Source organism: Apteryx rowi, unplaced genomic scaffold (assembly GCF_003343035.1).
Source record: "Apteryx rowi isolate R43461 unplaced genomic scaffold, aptRow1 scaffold_37, whole genome shotgun sequence".
In the NCBI taxonomy this organism is placed as follows: domain Eukaryota; kingdom Metazoa; phylum Chordata; class Aves; order Apterygiformes; family Apterygidae; genus Apteryx; species Apteryx rowi.
This window is the reverse complement of record NW_020450196.1, coordinates 2,483,397-2,503,612: the sequence shown is the minus strand read 5'-3', so window position 1 is coordinate 2,503,612 and position 20,216 is coordinate 2,483,397. Positions and strand designations below refer to the sequence as shown.

Sequence of the window (20,216 nt, the reverse complement as noted above, 5' to 3'; positions counted from 1 at the left end):
GAACTCATGGAGAGTTCTGAAAATCTCATTTAGCCCTAACTAAAAATTGCTGCATRTAGCTGTAATTCCAGGGCATTTAAAAGATGCTTTTTATTTGGAATCTCTACCAGATCAGTATATCTTTCTTCTTTTCATGCTCTAATGCCTAAGAATAGTAAAGTAAAATATTGCACTTTATTGCTGAAATATTTCCACAAGTTTTGATGCTTTGTGGCAATGACTAAATCATAAAGAAAGAAAAATACTTAAGCTATCAACAAGCCTGTTATTTTCCTGATTGGTTCCCACAATCTCATCATAAGATTAAAGTTCTGTTAGCTGTTCAGACAACTGAAGAGTAGCAAACCATTCAGACAAATGGAAGCATATTCCACTGTCTTTCTTCTATGCATGTGCTAAACTAATCAGAAAATTCTTCAATGAAATAAGCTTTTGGCCACCTTCCTAATCCCTCTAAATATGGTCTCAGCTTTCCAGTCTTTTCGAGAAAGTATTTCCATTATGCCAAAAGGTTTGTTGCWTTGTTCCAAAAACTGCTCAGTATCTTATTTTGATATTTATGGCCTAATTTTATAAGATGTTCAAGTTGGATGTGAGATGCTCATGTATAGCAGCTCCTAAGCAGAGTTTAGCTTGAGTCTTTGAGGCATGTAAATTTATCTAAACAAATTAAACTATAACCTTGATAGTTAATTACAGTAAAAGAGCTATTGGTCTACCTATCCCACACATATATATACCTAATGCTCAGCTTACTTTTCTACAGTTTCATACCAAGTTGTCTCCACAAAATAACATTATACAAACACTATGATTTGACTAAAGATTTCCAAACCCACTGGAACAATGTGGACAGTATAGCAGTTTTGACTGACCACTTTCAAACTTCATGTTCAGATTCCTGCTGGTGCATCACCAGAATTATACTGTGAAACTGCTACTCATAAAGCACTGTACCACCTTAGCAGCAGTACCACTGCCCTGGATTCAGCAGAGATACTCCTGATCTGCGCTAGTGTAAGAAGGGTCAGTCTCTCTGTTTTTACCTACATATAATGTATATAGCTTTGATGTAGCTCATCCCTTTCTGCCCTGGAGATTCAGCTCAAAGGGACAGACAGGGGCTCTTTCCCATTGGTTTAACAAAGACTGTGGGAGCTTTGCTGCTGGCCATTGCTGCATACTTAGATTTCCTTACACTCCTCTATTTGGAAATTATCTCTGTGTTTGGTGTCAAAAAAGACTCAAGCTCATCAACATCTATTGCTCCCTTTAGTCATCTATGTGTGCATTGGCAGCTGACAGTCACTGCACACTGGAGCCATCCGAATGCCTCCACATTTTGGAACTGGCATAGTGAAACAGCAGCCTGAACCSTCAAACACAGAACTACAAATCAGCTTTCTAGTATTCCTAAAGTGTTTCCTTTCATCTTTGTGGTAAATCGGATCCTGCTTTTCCTAGACTTCTCTGCCTTGTCACAGTCCTTCACTGGTGACTGTCTTCTTTCCCTTTATTTTCTGCAACAGCTTGTCATTCATTTTTTGCTGCCTAGTCCCTCTTCTACCAGTCCCGCTGTGGTTGTGAGCCTGCTGAAACTACCTACCAACTTACTCTGAAGAAGTTGGATTCATGTACAACCTCCTATTYCCCTTTATTTTTTATCTGGGTGGGTTTTCTTTAGAATTGAAATCTAAACTAACAAAAGCTATTTAGTCTGGTGTAAAATTGAACCATTACTAGAGGAATATAAACACAAAAGTTAATATCTTGTGAAATTCTATTTGCCAGCAACTGAKTGTCAGTTCTCGTGCCACAGCAGATCAGACAGGATGTGGGGCTGGATCACACAAGGGGATAGCTCTTCAGCTCCAGTATATTTCAGGCTTGTTTAACTTACACCTGAATAAATCCCTGAATCAGTCTGTTAGAGCTGAAGGGACCAGCACTAGGTTTAAAATGAAGTACATGAATTGGAGGGCTTGGACTGCACTGCCCCTGAGCAGCAATAACAGTGCTTGAGGGCTCATTTCAGATATGGAAAGTAAGAAAAAGCACTGATTGCTTGCAGACAAACCCACTAATCTCAAGAACTACCAGTGCAAGCTTGGACTGTGGATCAGGGCTTTACAGGGCACCAGAACTGAGTTTGGACTGGGAGTCTACCTCCTTCCAACCAGCTTTCACATTCCGGCTTCCAGACCCATCTGTACTCCCATAAACTCTTTCTGGCCAGAATCACACAAGTGAAAGGGACCACCCTGCAATCACAGATAGCAAACTGCTGTTACCTGCTAGAGTCACGGCAATGGAGACAGAGTCAGATCCCAGGGCRTTGGATGCGTTGCAAGCATAGAAACCCACATCAGCTTCCACAGGTGCTAGAATCTGCAAGGAGTCATCTGGCTGAAGTAGCATCCTGGAGTAGTGGGGAAAGAAAGAGGTAAAAGTCTCTTAGCTCATGTGAAAATGAGTATGTGTACCAGATCAATACATATTTAGGTCATTTTTTGTACCTCTAGGACTGTAGGTTATATTTAAAAGCCTACTAAGAAATTCAAACCCTTACATTAACACTGTGGGCTTAAACTTAAACTACATTTTAACTTGATTACTGGTTCTGCTGCTTTTGCTAAACATATTAGAGAAAGTATTTAGGACATTAGTCTAGAGCTTGTGAAATATCTTCTTCTGCTATGTCACTTTGTATGTGATACTGARCAAGTCATCTAGCCTCTCTGTATCCCAGTTCTTCAGCTCCAAAGTAGGCATAGTAATAGTAGAGAAAAAGACATATTATTGCAAGGGAAAACAGTAAGACCGGGCAAAGCTGGGCAGAAAGAAACGAAGTGAATCACAGGGTCAGTTCAGAGCCTGAAATAGGCTAAATTTCCTCAATTGCTAGAAACTCCCTCAATAGTCAGTAAAGGCAAAGCGGAACCTTCAGCTCCCTGTTGGGCTGAATCAGTTATTTCGTTACTCTGCCAATCAAAGGAGCCTATGGTGATCTCAGTGTACTGCCTATAGTCAGATGGGATGAATATGATCTTAGAGCTCTTACAAACAGTTTCAAGTTTGCACACACTCTGGTTTACAGTGGTATAACTCCAAAACTCCTGTTTTATACCTATATAAGCAAGAATTCAGTCCTTGGGCTCTTATCAGTGCTTGTATATCGTAATTTTCTGTACTGTATTTTTCCTGATTATTTTCATGTTTCTGCTAAATTTTAGCTGAAGCTGTTGATAAAATCTAATGATAAATTGCTTTTCTCATTAGAAAATTTCAGCAGCTGTTCTACATAAACTTCTTAGTTGAGGCTGTGATTGACAGCAACAAGGGTGAAAGTAGGGGAGGAAAAAGCCCAAAGACATGTAATAAATCCTGGAACTGATGAATTACTTTTTTTTCCTGCCTTGAAAGAAAACTGCTGTCTCATGGACCAAAAAGCTGGAGATACTTGATTTTGCTCAACACTGTGGGTGGTAGCTGTCTAAAACAAACCAGATTAGGGCCACCCATCAAAATCTATTATAGAGGAAAAAATAGAGTTAAATTTGTTTTTTGATTTTTTTTWAAGTAATAATGATTAATAATAAGAGGAATGAGCTGTCTTGTGTCAACCTAGTCTTGCAAGTGCCTAGTAAAATGCACATTTGCGAAACAAATGCTAATCATTTTTAAACTGCATATTTACTTGCACAGCAAAAGAAAATAGTGTTTAAAATCCCTTCCCCACATCTACTACTAAAGGTTGTTGTCTCTCTTAAGATTTAGACAAAAAAGAGGGTAGATTTCTAGTTAGCCACTGCCAGCAACTAGCAAATTTCTTTGCTTACAAAACTTGTGTTAGCACACATCAATATCTCACACATACAATTGTTAGTTTAACACTGATTGGTTTCATCTCTACATGGAATTCATTASAGCTTCAGATTTTGTCCCAAATTATATGGGCATACTACAACTAAAATTGTGTATGTATTGCTTGCATGTTTGCAGACATAGTATGTAGTTTGATCAGTCAGTCCTAGATAAAACACACAYGAATCTTTTTTTAAAAAAAGCTTTTATAACAAAAAAGCTTTCAGAAATTTTTCTGTCACCTTCAGATTGAAAAATACTTCTTTAACTTAACATGCCTTATTGTTATTACTACTCAGGAAAATGTTTGCTTAATATTAGATGTTGTAAAACACAAGCAATCACAATTTGTTTGTTGTTAATCAACTCTGTTGATGTAAGTCTCTCTTTGTCAGTTTAAATCACCTCAAGATCCATCAGAAATATTTCTGGGGGGAACAGAAATAGGTCAGGTAGCTAACTACCTTTAAAAAAAAAAGCAAACCCAAAGTAGCTCCATCTTTCTACCTTTTCATACCGACTATTAATGTCCTTCTCTAGAAAAAAAGCTAGGATCCTCTTCCGTTAYTGTTTATGTGTCACAATTTGGCTTAGCTGCTTTTCTTGAAAGTAGACCCTTTATTATGCCCCCTTATATACAATGGTTTTGGCTGGATTCCCTATTTTGCTCGTAGATTGCTATTTTTGTTAGGTATTAATTTGCTTGTCAGTAGTGAAAAAAATACCATATGTAGCAATTCTTTCCATCACCAATGTGTCTTTAGAATCTCATTTATGTATTTAAAATTACACAGCTTAATATTTTACCAGTCTCATTTCAGTTGCTCCGCACAGTGTCGTATCCAAGATGAAAATATATTTTGCATGACCTAGATCAGTGACTAATTCAGATGGCACCTCGCAAACACCTAACATAGACTCTGTAGTACCTACAGYTTATATTCTACTTCATGTCTGTTTATAAAATACAATGCCATTTTCAAGTACCATATCCAAAGAGTTCTCACCARTGGAGATAACAGCATACTTGGAAGAGAAGATACTTCTCACCAGACTTAACAATGCATAAATTCCTCAAAGATTTTCACTGTTAAATTTGATTCCTAAGAAAGCTAATCTGAAAGTTTTCTGAAATTCCCATCATTTACAGAAGTTTCCAGACRTTAGTATAGATACTAGCAGGCTCTGAAACTGCACTGGCAATGAAGATGAGAGGTAAACAGATCAGAATCCAAGCTAGTATCAGTTTGACAATTTAATCTTAGAAGAGAATATGAAAACTCATGCTAAACATGTACTCAGGCTGAATATACAAACCCTAGTTAAGGATCAGTATTTCTTTTACTGTAATCACACAGATACTYTCAACTGCTGCAGTTTTTTGTGTCATATGTTTTCATTCCACTGAATAACTAAAAACTATCACTTTTGTTGGCCTGTGTTATATCTCACTGTGACAGTACATAGACTAAAGCTAAAGAAATTCATTTTTCCAAGTAGAGCTATGTAGTAGGAGTCATAAATGTAAATGCTTTTAGGCAGAYGGCACAGCTCATGGAATTAGGTAATAGGTATAAAACCCTTCATTACTACCTTGCTGATCCAAGCAAACCCCATGGCTACAGTGCATGGAAGTGAGTGCCTTTATCTCTGAGTACTTATCAACTCTACACTTGGTAATACACAATACAGATAAGCATCATCCAACCTAAAAACACTAGTCTACAATACAGCATCGCAGAACAAAACATATGTAATCCAAATCTCAGTCTACTGAGGGCATGAGCAGGACCTCAGCACAACTCTCTGACCCCCCTCACCTCATTGTCTCTTTTCAGTGCTGGTACAGGAAGCCAGACTTGCATTAATTTTTTTATTCCCAGTAAGACAGAGGTGGGCTGAAAAACTGGCTTCTTTTCTCCATTCAGTGGCTGGCAGAGTATGAAGATGACAGACTGCAGAGCTGAAAGACAGCTCAAGCATACTCTGCCCCACTGCATGCAGATGGCCTTGCAGTTTACAGCTGTACTTGGGAAGACTGCTTAAACTGAGGCTTTCATTTACAGGTCTGATTGGCAGAGAGCAAGAACGTCTTGAGCCAAAAAGAATACTGCTGTCAACAGCCCAGCAAAACACTCATGGCCCACTTTTGAGATGCACCATGATCACTAAACTTCCACGAACTCCAAAGTTACAGATGYTGAGTATTTATGAAACTCAGAGGACTGCTCACTTCTTTCCCTACTTGCCAACCTGGAGGAAGCATCAACAATTGAATACAGAGAAGAATTTGAGAGAGTGGAAGCTGCCTTGGCCTTTAAAGATGAAGGGTCAATGAATAATGCTACTAACCAGCAAATAAATTGTACTTCCATGGGTTGCTTTGATAGAAAATTTGGGCAAATATAGTTGCCTGATAGTTCAGAAATACAGCACATCATTTAATGCTATTTCAGCCAAACTGAATGGAAAAAAGATTTATAAGCATTGTAAAGTAAAAAAACAACAAAAAAAATCCAAATTAAAGTTTTAGAAATCATAAGACCGTATTATTACYGACAAAACAGCAAACTTTCTGTTGCTATACCATGGCTGCTTATAATGTAAAAACTTGTAATTTTCTCATGAGTGTAATGTCCTKCATTAACCCCACATGGACTTTATGTAACCTCCATTCCCTTTTGCAGAATCACAGTCATTGCAAATGGACAGAAAAAAAAAAAAATCACTTAATAGCACAGTTCCAACAGGATATAACCAGTGTCAAGGAAAATATGCACRCGCAACTTTTGGGGGGGCCAAAAAGCCAAGAAGATATTTTTGCAGAACTATGGCCAAACAAAAGGATACTCTGGGTGCAAGCCTGCATGTGATTTCCACAAGAGACACATTTTGCCCTCAGTGGCTCTCCCAACCCCCCAAAAGGTTCCCTTATCTTATGAAACCTAATATACTTGCTAGCTGTCAGGCACAGAAATAAAAAAATATCAGGAAATTGAGTACATTAAAGAAAGCAACAAATCTGGAGTGATTCAGCTGTGGAAGTGAGAAAGGAGCTAACACACTAAGTGTATAATTACACAGAAGGACTAATTGCAGCTTTGCTAAATCAAGGCTTCACTGAATGATCTACAGGCACCACAATGTAAATTGCCTTGACTCACTCTTTTTATTTCCCAAGCTGACCTGGCGACCAAACTCAGATGTTTTAACTCAGGTCAATATCTTGTGCAGAAAGTGCTGGCAGCAGATCCTTGGACTTCTGTCTTATACTGTGTCAGTTACTATAACTGTGGCCATATGCGTTACTGCCTGTCCTTATAGACCACTTTCTTACAAAACAGGACTGAGGCACAAAATCTCAATCATATACATGAGAAAAATGTGTGTTATCCACATGATTAAGCATGTAACTAGCACTTAGAATAGTCTATTTTTGTCTGCTCTTGCATTGAAGTGTGTATGTAAATGACGGCCATTATGTACATAGCTTTCATTAGACTTAGGAATTTGCTGTAAATGGGTGATTGAGATGGTCAGTCTAAAAGTTTATAGAAGCATGTGCATTTCTTCTGATTTAGGAAATAACAGAAGTCAAGAGGCAGCATTCTCTGCCTGATGAAATATTTGTGACTTTTTTTAGCTCTTTTAAAAGAAAACTTCGAAATGTGTGCTAAATACATTTTAACACATTTTTCTTACTCATTTTGTCACTTRAGGTCTTATGAAGTGAAAGCCTGTTAAAAAAAAAAGAAAAAAATAAGTTGTTGGTCCSTTTTGAACTTTAGGGAGGCTATCAACAACATGAACAGTATTGCTACCAGTTGGTACTGATACAGCAGTAATACCAGCTGCATATGTTCTACATGTGCAGCAAACATCAGAGAAATGGTTGAACTGAAAGACACTGAGCCACCTATAGGTGAAGGCTACCCATAGGAAAAGTGGCATCACTTTTGCAGTACGTTAATAAGAGCATTTTGTTRCACAAGTTCTCAGGCTATACACAAGGGCAGACAGTGTCACACTGGGAGTCCTGTGCAAAGGAGGATGCACCAACTCACAGCGGAAGACTAATGCTTTGAGGTCAGCATGTTCAGCTGACAGTGGTAGCTGCAAATAACCATGAAATAGGGCTCCACAGAATTTAATAATTAATGTGACCAGCATTAATTTTCAAACAGCAGTAGTCAGCTCAAGTTACGTTCTTCTGTACAGATTCAGGTTTGTTGAAATGTCAGATTATCTGAAACTGCGCACAAATGCAAAAAAAAAAAAAAAAAATTTCTTCCCTACTGTAGCTTGTGTTTCCAAAACAAAGCTGTCAGAACATACACAGGGACTGGTGATTGTAATGCAAGCTGAGTTTGATCCCAGGGCAGTTTTACATGTGGATACATGRGTTGAAGGCATGAGTCTCAGTTTCTTCATGTTCTACCCCATAATTATGTTGGAGAAAACTGACTGAGGCACAGTTAGAAATGCATCTCAGATATCCAGTGGAGAATGAACCCTTCTCTGGGGAACTATACTGCAGACTCCTTGACAGAAAACTAAATTCCAGATCTGCTTTCAGGTATCTTTAACTACTGTGATCAATCATGAAAATACGTGCCGAGTGTAATTCCCTTCACGAACATCCCCCTGAACCTGGAACCAGTCCAAAACATTACCTGAGAGAATCACAAAACAGCCCTATTCATTTAATGGATTAACTCTGAAATCTGAAAATGATGATCTAGATATAATTAATCTTAGTATTTCAAAATCTGTCTTTGTAGCAGAAGCCTCCACCTTCAGACAGGAAAATACACTAAGATTCCCAAGCCCCCAGATATAGACTGCTCTTCTAACTAAATTAATCACTTACCTAGTTTAGTGCTTTAAACCTCTTTGTTTTATTTACTGAAATAAAAGTAAATGTCCTTTTTGCCACACCAGACTGACCCACCATCCACGTTTTGCAGCAGAGGTATAGTGTCCTGTTTGCCACTTCACACCTGTTTGCCCTTCTTTCTGCTATGAAAACACACTACAGCAAAATGTGATTTTGCCTGCAGCACTGACAGGCATTAAAAAATGGAAACTGAAGAATCACAGTGTTAAAYATTTTCTTACAAGTTAAATAATTTCTTTTACCTATCATTGTATTTCACCTCCTCTCCATTCTTTGCCCAGCTGATGGTGGGCTTAGGGTTTCCCACTGCTTCGCAGTGAAGCAATACACTCAGTGTACCACTGGCTAGGACCACTGTTTGTCCCAGGTGGGTGACAACCTCTGAAGCAGAGAGCTGTTGTGCTGCTGAAATTTTTCGGAGGATGGCAGGCTTTCGAGCAGGTCTGCGTGAGCCATTTGYGAGGTCCACAGAGGTGGGAAGAAGTGCTTCAGCAGATGAAGTCCTCAGGGAGCTGGCAAAGCCAGAAACGTGTTTGTGGAAAGGGTACTCTACTGAAGTCGAATCAATTCTTCGCCTTGGTGCTTTGAGGACAGACTCCTGATGCTCCAAGGGGCTCTTGAAAACTTCATGAGCCAGCTGTACAACAAGCTGCTCAGTGTAGACATCTTTAAGCTCCTCAGGTTGCTGAGACAAATTCCTTATAATATCATCCAAGCRTTTCTGCTCAGTGACCATAGTGAAGGGGAGGCTATACTCCTGGCTCTGGTCCTCTTCTGAGGATGCATTTCTCTCCATAGACTCCTGGGCTTCCCAGGACTCCAGATCTTCCCCTGGCCAGCCCCTGTGCTGTAGCAGCCTKGAGACAATGTCATCATACCGGCTGCTGCGGTCAGCAAGATGTCCTCGCTTTTCAGCCTTGCTCCTATTGAAGAGAATCCCATTGAGATGTTTCTCCTGAGTTCGCAAGGCTTCATTTATACTGGCCTTTTTCATAGCCTCTTCCTCCCTAATGCCAGCTGGTTGCCCAGCAATAAGCTTCTTGTTGCTTCCAATTAGTTTAATCACAAAATACTCTTGGACTGGCCCTGCCGTGCAGGTGTATGTCCCAGTGTCGGAAGGCTTCAGACGATGAATTTTCATATAACCGTAGGGTGCAATGGTGATGTGAGCTGAGCTGATGAGTCTCTTGTCATCCTTCTCCCAAGTGATCATTGATTTCCGGAACCTCCTTGCAGGGCATCGGAGAACAATGGAGGTTTTAGGCAGCAGGTAGGCATACCCACCCACAATAAAGTGCAGTTTCTTCTGCTTCCTTGTCTGGATGTAAACTTTCTTTACAGCCATAATATGGGGGCTTTGCTTATGAGCTGGCCTGCTGTGCCCTGAAATATCATTAATACTATTAGTAYGCGATACTATTAAATAAAACAAGCAGTTTACTTTGGCATGGGCAGCATTTGACCCATTAATGGGCAATGGGAGAAACTGGTCACCAGCTGCTGAACATTAAGTTGCAGCAATCAAGATAAGAGGAATAACAGGGCAYATTTTAGGAATGCCAATGTCTTGCCCAGGGTACATGCAGAAACCAATGTGCCAGGGACAGAATTTCATGGGAAGGAAAAAGTTCCAGTGGAAATGCAGTTCTTGTTGTTAAAGTATTTGAATGAAGACTGTTGCTTAATAAATATGACAAAGGGAAGGAGCCTGACACTTTTAAATGTTTATCATCCAAACCCTGAAAGGCAACACAATCTTGCAGCGCACAGCAGTAAGGAGAAGAGAAAGYGCTGCTACCTAAGGGAGTAACACTGAGCAGAACAAAACTGTCTGGAATAGGCTTAAAAACACAGGATAGATACTATTAAGTTACACTAATTCAGTGTGTTCTAACAGCTTCCAGATCTCTATGACAGAGATCTTCCTTATGAAGCACTGAACAAAACAGCATAGGTGCATTATTAGTATATACCATGAATATTTGATTTCAGCTTTGGCTCTGACTGTCAGATCTTCTGTCCTCCCTGATGTACCCAACATTTAGCAGGTTTTAGAGCTCATATTCTGCTTTAAGTTGAAGTCAAGTTCACTGGCAAATTTTCACATGTCCACCTGGATTACTGCAAGCCAGAGAGGGGCATATAGGGAGACTACTGCTCTTGTGAAAGGCAGCATAAAATATATAAAACACCAATATAAAATACGTCTAACGTATGTTGCATGGTTCCTTGGCAATCTCAAGTCATWCAGGGTTCTGTGTGATATAATGAATTAATAGTTTTTTTAAATTATATTGAACAAAATCCCTTACCGACCATTTTCTTTGTGGCTATTCTGGCAGTGTGTTAATTTGTACCTGCCATCAGGCTGTTGAGCTGTATCTCTGAGCCTCTATATTCCAGCTGTAAAGTTTAGATCTTAGATTTGGGTCAGAATTTTGAGCCACTTCTTCCAGAAATGAGTAGCTCCCTTCTAGCATATTGGTTCAGATCCAGTTCCAACAGTAAAATTTATAGCTTTATCCACTGGTTGCCTTGATGCTAAACAGGGCATATGCATTCATAGACAGAAATTCTAACTCAGTAACAGCAAATACTCTGCAATACTGAACAACACTAGTGGAAGAGATGGCTATGGAGCACGTGACAGCATGAATTTCTTAGTGATGGGTATTCAAGTCCCCTTTCCCCAAACACTATTAAGTGTCTTGCCCACTTACTTGCACAAGTAGCTAGCGCACAGGGCCTGACCAAGGAAGAGAATGGCAAAGGTGGGCACAAGGAAGAATTGATGATGATTGAACCACCAGTTTTCAGCATCTTTCTGCAAATGGCATTTCGAGTCTGGGTGCCCTCTCCACAACTCACTGAACACTAGGAAGAGAACAAGAGCCATTAGGAACAAGGTTTATTAAAAGAAAAGAGTGCTTCCAACCCTTCCCCCTCATCCCCCCATAGCATACTCATACCACTGTACAGATCTGTAACAGCTTCCAAAACATTACAGTGGAAGAAAGCAGAACAGTGCCTGACCATTCAGTTACAGATAATCACAATGTGGGCACACTGGGGAGATGAAATATCAAGTATTTTCTGTCTTTTGAGGACGTGATTCTTTCTGCAGTCTCTAGCAGTTTATTCTCTAGGGTGGTGTCTCTTGTTTYAACAGTACTGTGCTACAGTACAAAGCTTGTCTTTGCATGTTGTTTCTATAAGTCTGTGTTTGCTGAGTGGAAAAATTCTTGGCTGTTCACAGCCAAGAGCAGAACACATCGAGTTTCACCTCACAGATAAAATACTTTCATGCTAAAATCATTTAGATTAGGCCAAACTTAATCTTTGCGCTTCACTGTTGTAGCTCTATTACAAATAATATATGTGCATCAGATAGCAAGAAGTTATTTCAGCTTGGTGGGTACCAGACATGAGGTAGTACTCAGTGCATGTCTGCATTGTTCAGGGGAATTTAGCATGCCTAGTTTATTTTATATTTATGTATACAGCATCACAGTAAGTAAGAATACACGCAGTGTTATTCCCAGTGGCACTGGGACCCAGACAGCAACCTGTAAAGGTGCTGGAAAGTGTCTTGAGCCCTGGAAGGTTGGCAGCACTCATTGCAGTAGAGCCCATGTCCACAGTGTTATATACATGTGTTTGTGTTACACATAGGTGCAYACATACAGGAACGGGAACCAGAGATGGAATAAGAGGGAGGAAACAAGGGTGAGTAGAGCAAAAAAAAGACAGCCTTCAAATGCAATGGAGAGGAAGGATAGAGTGAAGTTATGTTTGATTTTAAAAAGTGTCAGCATGTAAAAATGTGAATTGTACGAATATTAACATAAATCATGTAGTAAAAATATTAAACTCCACTTCTTGTGAAGGAGGACAGATTGGGAATAGAATTACCATCTTCTCTGCCAGAATGGACATGTGTGCTGGCAGCAGACTCCATGAGAACATCCATTTATTTGACTAAAACTTCAAGATAGATCAGCATATTAAAGAACAAGGTGGAACAGCTACCTAGGGTAACTGGTGTTTCCTTCACGATTAAGGTAGTAGTCATCTCCTCACATGAAGAACCAGGAGAACAGTGGCAGAGAAAGCAATTGGGGGAACAGTTTTTATGCTTACTGGTATTAAAAGACTACATTTTATTTTCAGTTATGCTGCCATAAATATAACGGACATTTTTCTCATGCCACCTGGGACTGCAAAGGAAACCTGGGGAAGTGCAAATAACTTCAGTAGAGTAAGTTTGTTTTGCCATCCCTAAACTGAAGGAAGGAAATAACTAGACAACATAGCAAAAGTGGTGTCCTAGAATGAAAGAATGAAAGAGACTATGCTACCTTGGAGGCCTGGTGTGTGTATCCATGATGATATGCCTACAGCAGACTGGAGTTATTCCTCCCTTCTTGTCTCTGCATCATAGGGAAAGGCTGGAGAGGTCCCAGGAGGAAAAGACTACTGACATCAGAACTGCATCCACAGTGCCAGGCTTTGGAAAGAAAAAGCATTTAGCCTGGGGAAGTAAAAATTACTCTTTGTGGATGCCTTGGATGAACAGAAGCAAAGGCTATGAGTGGACAGAGCCAAGGATGTATTGTTTTGTGCATGGGTTCTGTTTAGCCCAGAAGGAAGGTCTTGATGGTTTGGCTGGATGGCTAAAGCACATCTGTGGAGGCAATCTCCAGAGAGCGGACAATGAGCTAGTGATCACATCCCCTACCAGGATGATAAGAACAGATTACAGGACAAAACTGGGTATTTGTGCAGTCTAAACATGTTTGGATCCTTTATCCCAAGTGACTAAGAACTTAATCTCCAAGAACAGCACAAACCAGCTGCATTAGACAAGGAGATAGACATCCAGCACTGGACACCTCCTTCATACAAGTAACATACCTGTGTCCAGTCAGAGAGAAGCCACTCATTGGGACAATCCTCAGTTTTGCAGGCTTGTTGGGAAACTGGCCTTGGAGCAGAGCAGAAGGTCTTTGGAAGCTCTGAAAAGCTTCCATCCGCCAGACGCTGCTTGCAAAGTGTATCTCGTTTCTGGACACCACCTCCACATGTCTGTGAACACTGGGGGAGATGGGAATCAGTCACTCTACATTACCATTGCACCATGGCAACTTGCAACAAAAATTACTTATGAATTTGGGTAGAAATTAACAGGCAGTTTTAGCCAAATAGAAAATATAACCAAAAATTTCAGACATGTCACAGCAGAACTTCTTTTTAAAATGTCAAAATTTTTTTGGAAAGTGAAAGCAGCTTATTTTGCTAATACTTAGCGAACTGCTTCAGCTTTTCTGAAACATTTTGTTTTCAGACATTTGTACAAAAGACATGGAAACAATGGGTTAGATGGAAAAGGTGTCCTTTCCCACAACCAGCAGCTGGAAAATGAGCAACTTATACATGACGTGGAGGATCTAGGTTCTTATGCTTCTACTTGAAGCTCTAATTGTGCTACTGGAAGTGTTAGAGGGAGTGGAAGAGTCTTCTCCAGCAGTAGATGATTTAAGGCCTTCACTTCCAGGATTTTATTATACATGTTAAATAACAGTAGCTATGAACCAAATATTAAGCCTGAACCAAATATTCAAATTTAACTTAAAAAGGGGTTTGTTTTAGGAAAAAAAAAAAAACCCTCAAACCCCCCAAATAAACAAATAAATATATGAGTGTATGTTAAATAAAAATTTCCTCAGTTTATTGTTTTGCCTTTTCTTCCTTTTGTAATTTTCTCATTTCTCATCCCTGACCTGAAGACAGCTTACTGTTAGTGCAGCCCAAAGCTGAACTGTGCAGCCCTGTATTCCTCGCTTTGAAGACCTCTTGCATTGTGGCATTTCTCTGATATTTAATTCATGTGAAATCTGCATATCATCTGTGATCTGCTTCTAGTCTCACCAATTGGTTCACAAGGTTTGTGTAATAAGCCATTAAGTAACGATGCAGCCCTTTTACATTTACGACTGTCATGACAGCAGTGTGTGCTCTTTCCAAAAGATGAGGAGGAAGGTTTATTTGAGTCAAAGTAGATCTGGGTGATTAATATCTAGAGAATCCAGCTCCCCTCCCTCTTTCATGTAAGTAATCCCCCTGTATCCATTTTCTAACCACACAAGGCAGGAAATTTTGAACAAGCAGATTTAAGTGCATTCCCTGACTCCTTTTTGTCAACATGGTGGCTCAGCCCTGTTTCCTGAGGAGCTTTTTCCTGTGGCTAGTAACAGGCTCCCGTTCTTCTGCTCAGTCTAGTCAGCTCAACACCATTTCTCTTCTCTTAGCAAAGGGGAAAGGGGAGCTTGCACTACACTGAAATTAACAGGAGTTGCTTATAGCTTGCAAGAGGGGAATTATGCCTACAAAGTAGAAAACCACATGAAGAAATGTTAAAACATATACTTAAGTAGTTAAAAAAAAGGAATTATTTATAAAATCTTGCAGACATGAAAGGCCCTTCTCTCTTAGAGATAGCTGCATAAACTTTAATGCTAGCTTGATTTTTAGCATATATGTTTTCCTTGAAAGACAGAACAGAAGGCACAAACTTGAATGTTGCCAAGAGAGAATATTTATATTCAATTTGGTTTGCTCTCTAATGAGTAAAAATAGTTTTTGTCCCACTTAGAATGCTACAAAGCTCAAAAGCTTTTAAAAAAATTAAACAAATAAAACAATACTTGAGTTTTCAACAAAAGAAAACATTTATCAAACTTTCATTCAAGGACAATTCATTCCTGCAGAGAGAGTAAGTCAAGAGAAATATGATTAAAAGTAATATTTCAAGGTTGCCTAAGGACTGCAGTTATATACCAGAGCCAGAATGGTTTAAGCTCTGTAGGCACACAACAAAAGCATGTTCCCTGTAACAGTCAAACAAATCCCAATAAGTCTCTCTGCCCCTCCATCAATACCAGATAAAAGAGTAAGACAAAACAGATTTTTTTCTTGTCTCTTGCCCTTCAATCATGCACACAGCTTTTTTCCAGGAAGAGTAATTAGCTACTCAACACTGAACTCTATTGCCAAATGCCAGAGAGAGCCAAACACAGTAACAAGATTCCTCATTGTCCACAGGAACTTTTCTAGGAGAGCACTGGATTAGTGCACAAGAACTACTGCAGGTACCTATATTTTACTCATTGAGTCTTTTTATTATCCTGGAATTGTCATTGATTTTTCTCTAATGGAAGCTTCTAGCCCTCACATTTGTTTCCAAGAAAAGGGGTAACTAATGAAAGCAATGTCTGCCTGGATTTACAGATAATGTGAAACTAGTTCTGAGAGGAGCCTCTTTTGGTTACACGCCATCTGAATAACATGCTAACTCTCCCTGCTGTTCAGAAAGATGACACAATGCTGTTTCAAGTGCTCTTGTATCTCAGGGAGGAGATAAGTGCAGTGGTTTCATTCCACCAACCAAACTAGGTGAAATGGCTCCTGATACTCCTGTCTCCTACACCTTCTGAGCAGAGCCAGGTCCTATATCCCCCAGCGTCCCTTTAGTGGCGATCTGAGACTTTGACAGGTTACTGACTTAGAGGGCTGCATCACTCCACATTCCTACTTATTTATGCCTAGTTTAACAACTAGGTTAAGCAAATGTAAGCTAAGGCTAGCACGAAAGAAGACAATCTCTATACCAGTTATGCCAGCCATTCATCCTGATTTTGTGCTGCCCTTTCCCATATGCTGGCATAAGCATTTGTGCAGCTGCACAGTGAACCAGACTGGAAAGTTACCTAGGTTAGAACTAATTATATTTTTGGCTAGCTTTAATCAGGACCATTGTGTGACTGTACAGCACTTCTGGAGATGTAAGGCAGGGATTGCTGTAAGGGTAAGAAAGAGCTGCCCACAGCACTTTATTGTCTCCTTTGGTAGACGTGCTGGCATATGTCATCTTAAACTACTGGTGGAACTGTGGCCTTGGCTTCTCCCACAACAGTCATTGCTTTAATTGTTTTTCTCTACAAAAGTCTGCAAAAAATAACTAATGCAAAGAATTGATAACCACTAGTGAAAGCAGAGAGGGGAAGGGGACCCTCTCTCTGTCTCAGCACAAGCTTATGGGCATCCATSCACATCCATACACTGCACAGGATTCAGGCAGAGCACCCTTTCCATTATTTGGAAAGCAGGAAATCTGGCTCCTTCTCAAACTTGTGGGGAAAGGGCAGAAACTAATGGAAAATAAAGGGCTAGGCAGTTGTGGCTCTGCACCATAGCTGTTACTGGCCCAAGGAGGTAGCTGAATGTTTCAAAGAAGGTTGTTGTTTGGTCAGTCCTCCTGCTTGCAGAGGCATTCGAGGAAGGGGTTTCCCTACACCTCAGCTCAGCCAAGTGTTATAATTTTGCACTACCCTCTGCTCAGCACAGTGGGATTAGCACACCACAAGTTTTGACTTTACTCTCAAAAAAAGCTTTTCTTATATCTTTTCTCTACAGTAAGATAAAGCATTTGCAAGGGGAGTGGACATTTTTCTCTCTGCAGGTCTTTCAGCTGGTTTCTAAGGCCTGCCACTGGCAAATTTAGAAAGGACTTTTTAAAATATGGAGAAAAAGAGCTAGGAAAATATCTGAAAAGGATATCAGTTTTCCCATGCTGACTATATTGTCGAGTCATTGTTCTAACTATCCTGTAACTATCAAGGACAGCACTGAGCAACACAAAAAAAATACTGGGATTAGAGACTATGTCATTTATTCAGTAATAAAACAAACAAGAGGAAGATTTATTAATGGATGTCTCCCATTTGAGGTCTGCAGAGCAGATGTCTATAGGGGCTTGTAAAAATGAAAGCTCATATCCACTTTCCTCCAGAAACACACTACTGAAAACAAGATAAACATCCTAATGGATTTAGCTGAGAAACAGAACTATTTGAAAATAAACAGTCTCAAATCTGTAAAGAGGTGTTTTAAAAATCATTCGGAATGTTACCATACTGGTAATTATTGGGTATTTATCTGCCAGGAACACTGGGGATTTTAAGGGCATTTAATTCAGACAGTTCTTCTTTAACCAGCATAAAGGGCCATAGAAAAGAAAACACTGGGCATTGCAGTTTAAATATTTTGTTTGTTTGTTTGTTTGTTTGTTTGCTTAAAACTACTGTGAGACAGTGCTTTGAAAAGCACTATGAACTCCATGGATGAGAACAGAGAAATGGCTTCAGATCCAGACTTACTGAGAACAGATTTCACCTTCTGCTCATCCTATCACTGGTGAAGCTTTGAAAGACAGTCCTTAGTGTGAGAAAGGCACCTTCCTCCAGGGGCTCCATTCACCTCACATGAGGGAACCCATCTCACACCCTGATGAGGGATTCAGGGATAGCTAACATGACATTTGTTTCTCAGTGCAGGTTTTGCAGTTTTAGCCTCCAAGCAGCCTTCCGCAGGATTTCTGCTGCTGGAGGCTCCGTAGTGAAACAATGCACAGCTGTGCCATGCACCTCACGACTGGGCAGCTATGCCGGATGGCTGTGGCTCGCCTTGAAAAGAATCACCAAGAGTTTGAGCTGCCGACATCCAGTCTGGATTGCCTCTTCTCTAGCACATTTCATTAGCCAGCCAGCTATAATAACCCCATGGTGCTACACACTGGCCCGACGGTGCAGTTTTTCACATGGAGATCATCTACAGGTAAACCTACGTGAGGCAGAACTGTGGGGCCTGGCTTTCCTATTGAGTGGAAATAACAAGAGAGAGGTTGGTGGTACAAAGAAGGAAGACAGAAGTATTTAAGAATAAGTGGTTGGAAACTCTGTTTGATTGCTTGCACTGCACCCTTTTCTCCTAAACTGAGGCAGAAGACAGGAGGTAGAGAAGTACATTGTTTATGCTGTTTTCTCCTGGTGAAAAGTAAGCACAGGAGATACTCAGTGCCCATGTAGTAAGGAGCTATGTTGTCCATGGGAAGTACAATCCTGCAAAGACCATAAAAGCAAGAACGGAAGAACTACAATCTGACCTTTGCTAAACTATGGCAGTGAATTGCATCACAGGTAGTCTGTCTCCAACCAGTACCGAGAAGTCAACAGCTAATACAAGAGATGTGAACTGAGCAGTCGTGGTGTGACACTGACAACATGCCACCAGCTGACTGCTGAGGAGCCCCCACAGAGCTAACATGAACTCTTAGACTATAAAAGCAGCGGTCTACTTCATGCGTTAAGCAGTCTCTTATAGAGAACGTCTGTTAAGAAAGTTTAGCCCAGAGGACTACAAATCCCTATATATATCTCATCAAGGAATAATTTGCTTACAGCAACAAACCTTTTATATCCACCATGTGCTGAAATACAGGGAAAAATTAGTGTGTCTGTGTCTACTGTCCATCCTGAATGAGTCCACACTGAATCACAGAATAAATAACACATGCAAAGTTTAATGTACCCTTCAGCAGTTTTAGACTTCATAGCAGAGAAAATACCCCTAATTTAATTTCTAAGATGAAACACGACAGAAACTTTACACTATCATAGAACAAAAATGAATACCAATTTAGGTAAATAATTACATTTTATCTGATAGACAAATGATAGAGGTTAATACCGTACTCTAACTCATAAACTTAGTTATCAAATCAAACCTGCTGTAAAAAAATTTGATTTAATTCCTGATTAATATGCTTATTAAAGCCTTTACACTTCACTGAGCTCTATCTTCCGTAAGGCATACTACACCTTTTAACAAGTATCCGTATTTGAGGGCCCCTGAGAAGGTATAAAAAATGGCTGAACTATTGGTATAGACAGGCAGAAAAAACTGTTTACACTTTGCAGAAAATGCCTGATGCATGAAAAAAATCAGTTTGGAAATTGTTCTAGCAGAAACTATTTAGGTACCTTTCTAGGGTGACCTATAGTCCATGGTTATTGCTAGCAGAGTGTCAATTTTTCAGTGTACTCTTATGTATGCCTCTTCTGACTGTGTTCAGATAACCTTACAGAAAATTACTATCTTAATTATAGGCCTTTTAACTGGCATAGGCACTCTTCATTCTAGCATATCCTAACTTTGAAATGCTTGACTTTATCATGTCATGCGTTAGCAGAATACTATTTGCTATTTACAAATGTACCAGTGTAAACTAGAAATATTAAGAAGTTCAGCTAAACAAATATGTGTATGTGAACCCTAGCAGACAAATTAACATTAAAGCATTAAATATCATTGAATTGTTTTAAACATGGGACTAATGCCATAGGCTAGTCATCTGGCTTTGATACAACATGAAGCTGGAATAAATTGTGGTTACAAGGATAGCTGCCCAAGCCCAGAGCTTCCCCATGAATTACAGCTTCACAGATTTAACAGTTTCATTAGGTGACTACATTAACATCTCCCTGACTCTTAAGTAATGGGCAAATTTTATAGATGGAGGTCTGTTGGGCATATGTAAGCACTGTGCCAAATGCCCATA

The 20,216-nt window shown here is 39.8% G+C and overlaps 1 protein-coding gene across 1 annotated transcript in view; it reads right to left on the bottom strand.

Moving 5' to 3' along the window:
- The window catches only part of ADAMTSL1 (ADAMTS like 1), a 202,462-nt gene that overhangs the window by 42,919 nt on the left and 139,327 nt on the right, over window positions 1–20,216 (bottom strand). The window contains exons 18-21 of the mRNA XM_026073568.1: window positions 13,676–13,855; window positions 11,482–11,635; window positions 9,004–10,144; window positions 2,292–2,419 (exon numbers count right to left, since the gene is read on the bottom strand). Of these exons, the coding sequence (XP_025929353.1) occupies window positions 2,292–2,419; window positions 9,004–10,144; window positions 11,482–11,635; window positions 13,676–13,855 (1,603 nt within the window). The remainder of the gene's footprint in view (window positions 1–2,291; window positions 2,420–9,003; window positions 10,145–11,481; window positions 11,636–13,675; window positions 13,856–20,216) is intronic.